General features: G+C 48.3%; 1 protein-coding gene across 3 annotated transcripts in view; it reads left to right on the forward strand.

The window, feature by feature from the left end:
• Positions 1 to 11,677, forward strand: part of LOC310837355 (uncharacterized protein) — a 30,714-nt gene extending 19,037 nt beyond the window's left edge. For all 3 annotated transcript variants that reach the window (XM_083723809.1, XM_083723807.1, XM_083723808.1), the window contains exons 2-4: positions 2,471 to 3,193; positions 3,309 to 3,432; positions 4,281 to 11,677. In XM_083723809.1, the coding sequence (XP_083579935.1) occupies positions 2,492 to 3,193; positions 3,309 to 3,432; positions 4,281 to 5,545 (2,091 nt within the window). In that variant the 5' untranslated portion in view covers positions 2,471 to 2,491 and the 3' untranslated portion in view covers positions 5,546 to 11,677. The remainder of the gene's footprint in view (positions 1 to 2,470; positions 3,194 to 3,308; positions 3,433 to 4,280) is intronic.
• Positions 11,678 to 12,541: the final 864 nt, after the last annotated feature.

The following is a 12,541-nucleotide window of genomic DNA, read 5'->3' on the forward strand; positions in this document are numbered from 1 at the left end:
CCTTCTCAATCTGGCCCGTGGACGGTCCAGGAATCGGCTTGTTTTTACATGAGCATAATGTGTCCTTTTATTTAAAATGCACCTCTGGGTTATTTGTGGGGCATAGGAATTCGTTCATTTCTCCCCCCAAAATATAGTCCGGCCCCCCACAAGATCTGAGGGACAGTGGACCAGCCCCATGCTGAAAAGGTTTGCTGACCCCTGAGCTAAATGGACCAGTGATCTGATTCATTATAAGGCAGCTCCTATGTTCTGTGTCCCTGAATAGACCAGGACCAGACCAGACTGTGGCCCATGGACTTCAATCTGGTGGTCTGTGGTGTGTGTTTGTTGAACAGCGGGTGCAGCAACTGTGAACAGTGGGTGCAGTGTGTTAAATATTCATGTTGAGTTCTAATTGTATTTTTATTGCTGCTTTTGCATTGTATCGTACCTTCTATTGTAGTCTATGTCAAAAAATAAAATACAATTTAAATAATGAAAGAAGCAATAAAAACACAGTTAAAAATCCTGCAGCATCTAGCACAGTGCTACAATGGACAGAAAAAACCCATTAACTGGTCTGCTAAGACTCTCAGCAGTTTTCAAGTGGTTGGGGTGGGGGGAAGAATCATAGAATTGTAGAGTTGGAAGAGACCACAAGGATCATCTAGTCCCACCCCCTGCAATGCAGGGGGAACCGCTGAAAGAGGCTATGTATTTATACAGATCAGTTTATTGTGGTCTTGGAGCTGCTGGTACATAACATGACGTCGTCGTTATCAAAACGCTGTGCCACATTTTGCTTGTCCACTCTCGCCATTTAATCTGGATTTACTGTTTCTGTGTTTTTTTACTTAGTGGATTTTCGACAGAGACAGTAAGATCAGATTAAATGTGGAAATAATATGGGCTGGCATCTTGATGATGCCATGTTATGTGTGGATGCTGCACACAACTTGCACGCATTCGCAGCACTGAGCTCGCACTGAACTGCTGTATGGAAGTGCCGTTGGACTGCATGGATGGAGCCCTCATCGCCAGCACTGGAAGAAACTTGAATGACTATGTTCTACTTCTGCGGTCGGAGGAAGCAATGCTTCTGAATAGCAGTTGCTGGAAACCTCAGAAGGGGAGAGGGCTCTTGTGTTCCGGTTCTGCTTCCAGGCTTCCCATAGGCATGTGGTTGGCTATCATGAGAACTTTTAACTTGCTTTTTATAATTATTTTACTGTATGGTTTTATGGCTTTCTATACCCCTGTGATACAATGGTACATAAATGTTTTTTTTAATAAATAAACAAGAAAGAAAGAAATAGGACTAAGATGGGCCAATGGCTTGATCTAGCAGGGCTCTTCTTAAGCACATCTGGTAGTGCAGCAATAAAACTGCTAGCACATTCACAAAGCTAAGCAGGGTCTGCTATGGTTTCAGATTGGATGGGGGACCATGTGTTGAGATTCCTGGGTTGGACCAGATGTCTGTTGGGGCCCCTTCCAACTCTACAATTCTAATATATTTTTTAATGTTCTTATGGGTTATCAATCCATTCCCAAGGGCAGTTCAAAGATCTGCAGGGTAAAGAGTGGCTTGCCCCCCATAGGTACATGGGGATCCATTGTCCAAATGGAACCAGTGATATAGGGAGAGGTGTGTTGTTCATCGTAGGACATCTTAAAGCAGAGTTTGGATGTGAAATTCCTACCCTCCTACCCCAACTTCAGTCTGAAATGGGACAGAGCTAGGAACATAGGAAGTGGCCTTATCTTGGCCCATCCAGCTCAGTATTGTCCACACTGACCAGCAGAGGCTCTCTAGGGGTCTTTCTCTTAGCTCTACCTAGATATACCCAGTATTGAACCCAGGACTTTTGGCCTGGAAAGCAGATGCTTGACCACTGCTAGGAATATAGGGAGCTGCTGCTTGAAATTGGTGTTTCTCCTTGTTGCAGCAGTCGTAATGCGCTGAAATATATGGAATTAGAACTCTGATGTAATGAAACCCAATCTATAAGAAATAAAAGAAGCAACTGACCTGCAATTAAAAATCAATGAATATTTAATGAGATGGATGGGCTATCTCTTGTCTTCAACCACAAATCCACATACATGCTGCAGGCCACTGACATCCCACCAGTTGTCAAAGAGAAAAATAACTACCAAACATCTAGAAGACATCTGAAGGCAGTCCTGTTTAGGGAAGCTTTTAATGTTTAATAGGTTATTGTATTTTAGTGTTCTTTTGGAAAAATATTATTATTGTTATGAAGCTCAGGGTCCTCCTCCTGAGGTCCCATATTCTCATCCTCCAGCTTGTTCCAGCTCCCAAATCTCCCATTCCTGCTCATCACCCTCTCCAAGACATCTCCATGGGGTCTAAGACACAAGGTTCTTCTTCTGCTCTTAATTCAGCATAAGCTCGCATTGGTCGCTACCCTGCCCCATTTTTGGGATACATAACAAAATTTACTTTACCCTCTTTCCCATTCAGGAGCTGGATTCGGAAACCAAAATGGAGGAACAGGAATCTGCAGGACCCGAACCACGAGAGACTTTGGAGGGGGGAGCCCGAGACCTTCACGTCGTTCAGGTCGGGGCTACCGGGGAGTTGATGGAAGGGGCCACGCCTCAGCAGTTTAAACGGGAGCCGGAGGACCATTGTTGGGAGTCCCAGTTGCAGGACTTCTTGAAGGCGATGCAGCCCTCCCGTTCGGGATGGAGGAACCCCCAACCACCCCAGTTTTCACTAGGAGAAGACACAAAGTATTTCCAGACCTCCTTCAAGGGAGGGGCTGAAGGTGGCCGGTGGCCTAAGGTCGAGTGCATGGACCAGAGCCCCCCGGGCCTCAGTGGAGACACCAGCAAGGCCTACGAGAGCAGTCGAGAGTCACCGGTGAAAGTGAAGGAGGAGGTTCTGGACGAGGATCTGGTCAACGTCGAGATGAGGCGGCAGCGCTTCCGCCTCTTCTGCTATGAGGAGGCCGAGGGGCCCCGAGAGGTTTGCAACAAGCTCTGGGAACTTTGCCACCAGTGGCTGCGGCCGGAGACTCACAGCAAGGAGCAGATCCTGGAATTCCTGATCTTGGAGCAGTTTCTGACTGTCCTGCCTCCGGAAATGCAGAGCTGGGTCAGGGACCAGGGCCCCGAGACTTGCACCCGAGCCGTAGCCCTGGCAGAGCGGTACCTGCAAGAGTCCGAGGAACCCGAACATAAGGCAATTGTTTTGGATTAAGGGTTTGGGGCTGGTGGTAAGTGTACCTGTAGCGTTCATGTTTTTTATACTTGTCTGACCATTATGCATCTCTCTCTCTCTCTTTTTAAAAAATTAGCTGTCAGGCTCCTTGGAGAAGCCATTTAACTCTCCCATGTCAGATCATTCGCCAGCTGCTGTCCTGAAGATGCAGCTCCCCTTGGAGGAAAAGCAGGAGGATGACTGGGAGGCCACCTTATCTGGTAAGTATTCCTGAAACCCCAGGGGCGAGGGACTCTCACCAACCCCAGCCAATATGTCCAATGCTCAGGTATGATCAGACTTGAAGTCCACTGCTGTCTCCTTGATCACTCTTTCTCAGTCTAAACCACCTCACAGGCTTGCAAGTGTAGCAGAGTTGTTAGAGTGCCAGACTAGAACGTGGGGGACCACGATTCAAATCCCCATTCAGCCATGCAGCTCACTGGGTGACCTTGGGCCGGTTAACTGCCTTTCAGCCTAGCCCACCTTGCAGGGTTGTTGTGGAGATTAACTGAGGAGGGGGAGAAACATGTACACCACCTTGAACTCCTTGGAAAAACGCCACCTTGAGCTCATTTTTGAGTAAGGGTGGGGATCGCTGGAAGAAATAAAATAACGCAGTATTCCGTTGTGGAATTAGCTTGTCGGTGTTAGCTAAATGGAATCTCATGGTTTGTTGGGAGGTCAAAGAGGAAAGAAGGCTGTTGCCCACACATCCTGTTTGTGGCCTTGCTAGAGGGGTACCCGGTTGGCTACTGTGGGAAAGAGGAAGCTGGCCTCTGGGGTGATGCAGCAGGGCCCTTCACTACGATTCTTATACAGTGGTACCTCGGGTTAAGAACTTAATTCATTCTGGAGGTCCGTTCTTAACCTGAAACTGTTCTTAACCTGAAGCACCACTTTAGCTAATGGGGCCTCCTGCTGCTGCTGCACCGCTGCTGCATGATTTCTGTTCTCATCCTGAAGCAAAGTTCTTAACCCGAGGTGCTATTTCCGGGTTAGCGGAGTCTGTAACCTGAAGCGTTTGTAACCTGAAGCGTATGTGACCACTGTATTTGTGTTCCAACAGGCAATGAGCAAGTGCAAGATGACGACGAGGAGGAGTCATCCTTTCAGGCCGACCGGCCTGATCAAGTGGGTATTGGTGGGGCATCGCTGGAAAGAGCCAAAGGGAAAGGTTTCCAAGGCCTTGAGATGGACGGGAAGACTGAAAGTCGCCAGGGGCCAGAAGGTCACCTGGAAAGCCCTCCTGGGAAGGCCACCAAGCTTTCTGAGGAAGGCGAGAGGGGCTTACGCGAAGGTTCCTCCCAGGAGGGAACCCACAGGCATGCTGACTCGGGGGAAAGCTCCTGCCAGAGCTTTGGCCATCAGGAAATGCAGCCAATTGAAAAGCCCCACAAATGCTCCTTTTGCGGGGCAAGCTTCTACGAGAGAACCCACCTGGTGATCCACGAGAGGATCCACACCGGGGAGAAGCCCTACAAGTGCTCGGTGTGCGAGACCTGGTTCTCGCACCCCTCTGAGCTCATGAGGCACGAGGAGACCCACATGCCCGAGAAGCCTCACAAGTGCGCGGTCTGCGGGAAGAGCTTCAACCAGAAAGCCTCCCTGATCACCCACGAGAGGACCCACACGGGCGAGAAGCCGTACGAGTGCTCCGAGTGTGGGAAGAGCTTCAGCACCAGCTCCCAGCTCATCACGCACAAGAGGGTCCACACGGGAGAGAAGCCCTACAGCTGCTCATACTGCGGCAAGAACTTTAACCAGAAAGCCTCCCTCATCACCCACAAGAGGACCCACACAGGAGAGAAGCCGTACGAGTGCACGCTGTGCGGGAAGAGCTTCAGTGCTTGCTCGCAGATCATCAACCACATCCGGGTGCACACCGGAGAGAAGCCCTACGAGTGCTTGGAGTGCGGGAAGCGCTTCGGGAGCAGCTCCCACCTCACCGACCACAAGAGGACCCACACGGGCGAGAAGCCGTACAAGTGCCCCGACTGCGGCAAGAACTTCAGCCGGAGCTCCAACCTGACGGCGCACAGCCGGATCCACACGGGAGAGAAGCCATATATATGCTCAGGGTGCGGCAAGAGCTTCCGGCAGAAAGCCTCCCTCATCACACACAAGAGGACCCACACGGGAGAGAAGCCTTTCGAGTGCTCCGAGTGTGGCAAGAGCTTCATCTCCAGCTCTCGGCTCGTCAGCCATAAGCGGGTCCACACGGGGGAGAAGCCCTATGAGTGCTTGGAGTGCGGGAAGTGCTTCATTTCCAGCTCCCACCTCCTAAGTCACAAGAGGGTCCACACGGGAGAGGAGCCATATAAATGCGCGTAAGAGCGGGGAGAGGCTTTGGTCACTAGGCCGGCCCTCCTGATGGGGCCACTTCACCCATCGCCCCGGCCAGGAATCTTGTAAATCAGGGATAGCCTTAGCTTCTGTAATCTCGAGGGCCGTTTTTATTCTCTACACCTAACATTAAGGCGCGGAATCTCTCTTACAATTTAGAAAGAAGACACGTATATTTTTTCTCTCCATAGGTATAAGTTTCCTCCAAAGGCTGGTCATTCATCCTGGCTGTTAAGGCTTGCTGGTGTGATTGGCATCAACATGGCTAGGCCTGTGGTTTGTGCAGATCTCCCAGCCTCCAGCCCATGAGGAGTGCGCAAGTGTGGCACATGTGCATGCTGCATTCCCCACTTCCATTCCCCATGCATAAGGGGAGATGCGCACATTCGGCTAGAAGGACCTGTGGTCTGACTTGGCACAAAGGCAGGTTTGTTCTTATGGTCCCTGCCGCCTGCCTGTGATTCCCAGCTAGCAAACTCCGCCGACCATTCCTGAGGTCAAAGGAAGGACCGTGGCTCACTGGTAGTACACAAGCTATGCAGTTCCAGACTCAGTCCCCACAGCCTCCAGCTAGGGTTGGGAGAATCCTGTGCCTGGAACCATAGAGAGCTGCTCACGGTCAGTGTAGAACGTTCTGAGCCAGAGGGACCTGCAGGTTGACCACATAAGGTAACTTCCTGTGTTCTGGTGACTCTCTTTGGGTCAGGGATGGGGCCCTCTGCCTGGTGCTGAACCGCAACTCCCATCACCCTTCTCTGCTGGCCATGTCAGCCAGGGCCAATGGGAGTTGGGAGTCAACAACATCTGTAAGCTCCCTATCCGTGCCACAGAGAATAGCCAAGGTGGAGTGTGGGCAGGACTCGGCATGAAGATGAACAATTCAGCTCTTGCAAGGCAGTGTCTCTCAAGGCAGCTTTCCATTATGGAAACCTGTCCAGAGCATCTCGTCCGCTGAAGCTGCCCTGAGCGGTCGCCACCACAAAATGGGAGCTTGTTGCAAAGGATCCTGGGAAATTTATTATGACATACACCCACCCACACATAGTTTGCATGGAAACACCTGCCTGGGCCTTTTGGGCCTCTAAATTTGGCACCGCCTTGAAGCTCGACGGTGTCTTTCAGCACACCCAACCCACTCTTATATGAGCATTTCATTGGTTTTGAGAATATTGGTCCTTTCAGAGGACAGCTTGTCGTCCATTTCCTTTCTTCTCCTCTGAGAAATTGCCAAGCATTCCCATTCGCACCCCAAGATGTAGTTTGTCCTCCTTCCCTTGTCATTGGAAAGCTGGCAGGGTGTAGATTTGTAGAAGCAAAAGTATTTTATGGGATGGCAGGAGACCTGTGTAACTGTTATTCTCCTCTGCCACCCAACCACTGCGCCACAAGTTTCTTGCAGGCAAACGATCCTCTGCTGCACCTGGCTGAGAACAAATTAATCCAGTCCCACTGTTTTACCACCTCTAGCCTGTGACGTGTGGCCCTATTTTTGTCCCCCCGCCCTGAGTGAATCTAGGGCAAGCTCACCTCTGCCCTTCATTTTTCTGCTTGGGTGGGTGGGGATATTTGTATGCATGCTGTACTGACCTCCTCTGAAGAGGGCCTGACCGAATAGTCAAGGCCATGAGCTAAGCACACGTTGCAGGTTGAGCACCACAAACGGTCCCCTCCCCACCCAGAAATATGATGTAAAGCACTAGATGGATCATCCTTTAATTGCTTTCAAGGTCACAGCGGAAGTGCCTGCCCCCAGTCTTAACATAGAATCATAGAATTGTAGAGTTGGAAGGGACCCCAAGGGTCATCTAGTCCAACCCCCTGCAATGCAGGAATGTTGAGCTCTTGCTGCTCACTTGCTTGGCCTGACTAAATCAAGCCTCTTTCCAGACCCGTTGTATTAATCAACCAAGGGAATCTATAGTTTTATAGAACAATGGTGGGGAACCTCAGCCCCCGGGGTCCAGAATGCGGCCCTCCAGACCCCTTTGCCACTGGTTTGAAGTTCCTGGGAGGCTGCCCATGAGGGCCTGTGGCCTCTGGCTGAGAAAGTTTCCTATAGAGGCACAAGGTCAATTGCGATTGTGGTGATAGTTGCAGCAGGTTGACAAATAGATTCTGACTCCTGGTTGTTTTACAGTAGCAACAACTAAGCACACCCAAATCCCAAGAAACCTCCTGGGCTGCCAAAATGGGGGGGGAAAAAACTAAGTAGTGATTTACTGTGGTATAGAAAGACTCGAAGCTCAGTTCAATTCTGGTACTGGAAACAAGCTAGGCTTATCATGTGTTTAGGAGACCCTGTTATGTTAAAGAATTGATTTTTTGGGGAGGAGGGGTTAACATGACTCTGCAGATGGTTCTGGACTCCGACTCCAAGCAGCCCCAGCTAGCATGGCCAGTGAACAGGGATCATGGGAGTTTAAGTCTCAGCAACCTCTGGAGGGCTGCAGGTTCCCCATCTCTGATACACAGCAAATGTGGAAGCAGGGCTGAGAAACCATTCGAGTCCTGAAAACCGTAGTTTGTCAAGGCTGCTGTCCTCATGGAACAGTTCCCACACCCTTAACAAACTACGATCCCCAGGATTCTCTAGGACTGCTAAAGTGGTGTAAGAGTGCCCTGAATGCACTGTGTGACAGGGGAGAGGTTAGATTCAGTTTGCATTTAAAGGCGAACTTGCCTAATTTGCGTCTTCTGAAACAATGCGCGATCCAAAACACAGCCATCCTTTGAACTTTGCACTTCTCTGAATTTTGCCATGCGGTTGTGCAGGCAAACAGTGTGTACAAAATGCATATACTAGGGTAAGGTGTGCATATAAATGCACATGCTAGCAAAAATACCATTAAAATGAATTATATTAGAGGAAATTGCTTTGGGGAAATGTGCGTTTTAGGCAAAATTACATGCAAAAAATGTATATATTAGGATAAATTCACACTAAGATGCTGATGAATTTTCATGAGGATTTTTTTTTTTTTTTAGAGGAGAAAATTGCAAACTGATGTGGAAAAGCAGAGAAATGAATTTAAGATTGGGGGGAAATGAGAAACTGTACTTGACATATTTGTCCATGCCTAGTGTGGATGTGACCTTAGTATGGGGGTACTGGAAGAAGAGGAGGACTAAGGAGTGGAGAGCAAATTGCATAAAGTGCGTGTGAGTGAGAAAATTTTAAAAGCAGGTTAGGTGCATGTGCATTTTTTTCTTGGAGAAAGGGTGATTCTCTGGCCCGGTTCAAACGTGCATGTACTATACACTAGCAACTAAACACGTCTCTCTTGCAAAGGTCCAGTTTGAGGTGAATGTGAGAAGAAGCGCAAACTCTGTGCTGTCTTCTTGATTCAACCACACGTCACATCACTTGAAGCCTGCCTACAGCTGTCCATCAATGAACAGACATGTTGGCCTGCCCAAAGCGGACAGTTGGCGTGTCCTGGATAAAATGGGGCTCCCAGGAATAACTGGGATGGGAAGGGAAGGAAGGAGACTGCTTAACTGTCCCCCTCCAGGATGAAGGGAATGGAGCTTTATGGGGAAATTACATAATGCTGGGGTGGGAAACCAGTGGCCCTCCAGGTAAAATTGGACTACAACTCCCATCATGCCTGACTATTGGCTATGCTGACTGGAGCTGATGGGTCTTGGAGTCCACCAACATCTGGAAGACCACAGATTCTCCAGCCCTACTTTTAGAGTTCACTGTGGTATACAGTGTTGTTTTTCCAGAAAAAGAGGTGCTGGAACTCACTGTGAACGCCTCTTATACAGTCAAACCTCGGTTGTCAAACATAATCCATTCTGGAAGTCCGTTTAGCTTCCGAAACGTTTGACAACCAAGGCGTGGTTTCCGATTGGTTGTAGAAGCTTCCTGCACTCAAGCGGAAGCTACGTCGGACGTTCAGCTTCCAAAAAACATTAGAAAACTGGAACTTTTACTTCCAGATTTTCGGCATTCGGGAGCTGAATCATTAGAAAACGGGGCTGTTCGGGAGCCGAAGTTTGACTGTAATGGCAATGGCGGCCGCCTGAAAGGTGCCAAAACTGAGTTCTGGAGAGTTCTGGCTGAAAAAAAGCCCTAAGTGTATACAAGATGAAGAAAAGCAAGTTTATGTAGAAGAGTCAGAATAGGGCAGCATACTGGGAGCAGAGGAGAAATTAATTTAGATCTCACCCACCCAAAAGGTGGACACGTCTTCTTGCAAAGGCAGAAAGGGAAGGTTTCGTAGGTGCTGCCAGGTGAGCTGTTTGTTGAGCCTTTGTCCTGCTTTGCTTGCAGGGAGATTAGAAGGACATTCTGATTTGTTCATGAGGAGGCTAGATGGCGTAACATTGAGGCAAGTGTTTTCCAACGCTTTCTTGAGCATTTCCCCACCCCGAAGGAAGTAGGTTTGTTGTGCAAGACCTCCAAATGAACTATCAACTATCATCGCACAACCCTGATTTTCCTCAGATTGTGATCCTCCTTGCAAATAATGACAACCTGGAAGTTCAGGCACAGCACTTGGGATCTAGAAAGGAGTAAAGGAAGGGATTTTTAAATAAATAAATACAAATAATCAATATTTTGAAGGATAGAGAGATAATGGTAGTCTTTTTGCTCACCTCTCCCCACCCCCTTCCACTAGTAGGGCTGTTTCAGCTTGATCTGTTTTTTTCTCCCCTTCATATATCTAGGATTGGCCAGTTATGGCAGGCTGCTCCCCAGGTGGTGTTAAACTACAACTCCCATTAGCTATGCTGGCTGGGGCAGGTGGGAGTTGTAGCACAACAGCACCTGGAGGGCACCTGGTTGGTGAAGGGTGCTATGGGCACTCCGTATAAATTGGGAACAACATGATAAGGAATCCTTGCACCCTTAAGGCAGAGCTGGGGAGCCTGCAGCCCTCTCGGTGTTGCTGTGCTCTCCACTCCCATCAACTTCAGCTAGCATAGTCAACAGGGATGATGGGAATTGTAGTCCAACCACATCTAGAGGGCCAGTAGTTCTCTCCCCCTGTGCTAAGGTAACAACGACAGCACCTGCCCCATAATTTGCAACTTCTTCAAGGAGCTCAGGGCCAAATACAAATGGAAAAGGGGGCAGGCAGGAGTGGAAATCAATTTTTGTTCTAACGAATAACCCTGTGAGGGAGATAAGGCTGGAGAGGAGGGACTTCCCATATGACGCTCAGTAAGAGTGAAACTAGATGTGGGGTGGGAGAAGTTAATTGTATAGTTTATTCAATCCTGATTTTTTTTGTTAAGCAGGGGAATAAAGATTGTGATGGTAGAGGGAGGTGTTGTTCATCCCACGACGTGGAGTGTGTTTGGAGGGTGTGGGGGACGAACCTTGAACCCTCCCCAGCTCCCCTTTCCTTGCTCATTGTCTTGAAGCAGTTTCCTCACTGGCAGTGAGCTGGAGAGAAAAATGCTTGAAATACAATGACAAGGAAGGAGGCAGCATTTTGCTCCTCTCCCTTGCAAACACCCTTTTTTGTGGAAAAGTAGCCTCCAACCTTTCTGGACCTGAGACACTCACTATCAGCTCAGACACTTATTGGGGGTCCTCCCCCCCCTATTTCTATACACAAACAGTTAAAGAACTAAACAAACATGGCACTCCATCACAATTAGTTTCTCTTTCATGGATGTGGGGACATTTGAACCTGGCTCCCCTGGCTTTGCTGTACCATGACAACAGAGAACACAGTGCCTGGAAGGGCATGGGGACTGTACCATCCTCTCTAGGACTTCAGAACAAGGTCTTGCCCAAGCCTCCACAAGAGGAAAATGGCCACACTTCCATCTTTCTACAAGAAGTAAGAGGGGTCAGAAAATGGACACCTTTCTCAAAGATGGGGCATCTTGAAATGGACGCCTTTCTTGGAATCTGCCTGTACTGCTGGGAGAAACTGAGCTGCACCGTCTCTTGAAATTATCAGCCCACCACCCTCCTCCAGCTTCCCTTGACCTCACTTATTCTTAAATCCACCTTTCACGTCCGTTTATATCCCTCGACGTGTCTGCATGTTTGCTGTTCACATGAAGAGGCACGGGGAGAGGTGAACACTGCTTCCTTCCTATGAATGTTTGTGAATCTGTAGTTGTAAAAATGCATTAAAAAAACCTTAAATTCAATTTATTAGGGATATGCATTACTTGTAGATTTTACATTAAATTCTCCCCCTCCTTTTTTGCCATTATTTTTTTATATCTAAAGATGACTTATTCCATATTGAGAAGAAGCTCCAGTTTCAAGTTGTAAGGTAAATTACGGGTTTTATTTTCTGTTTCTCTTTTGGCCGCCTCTGAAATTCTGCCTAGGACCGTACTTTTCTCTAGCATTCTTCTTCTGTGAAATGGCTGGAGGTTGATACTTTAAAAAAAAAAAGTGTAACAATACACAGTTGTTAAACATGAACTTGCAGACTAAGATGGTAGAATGAAGTGGCAGAATTGGTACCGTACGCAGGCTTCGCTAAAACCTGTGTTGGGGTTGTTCTCCACAATGCAGGGTCATAATCTCCTCTCTTGTAACTTGAAACCATTGGTTTGGGTCCTACCCTCCGGAGCAGGAGAAAACAAACTTGCTGTATCTCCCATGTGATGATAACCTTTTAGATATTTGAAGATGGCTATTATATCACCTTTCAGTCTCCTCTTTATCAGGTTAAACATATCCAACCCCCTGAACCATTCTTCATACGACTTGATTTCCAGACCCTTGATTATCTTAGTTACCCACACCTGTACATGTTCCAGCTTGTCAATACCCTTAAATCGTGATGCTCAGAACTGGACACAGGACTCCAGGTGGGGTCTGACCAAGGCATAATACAGTGGTACCTCAGGTTAAGTACTTAATTTGTTCTGGAGGCCCGTTCTTAACCTGAAACTGTTCTTAACCTGAAGCACCACTTTAGCTAATGGGGCCTCCTGCTGCTGCCGGAGCATAATTTCTATTCTCATCCTGAAGCAAAGTTCTTAACCCGAGGTATTATT

This window comes from Podarcis gaigeae (assembly GCF_964106915.1).
Source record: "Podarcis gaigeae genome assembly, chromosome: 2".
In the NCBI taxonomy this organism is placed as follows: Eukaryota; Metazoa; Chordata; class Lepidosauria; order Squamata; family Lacertidae; genus Podarcis; species Podarcis gaigeae.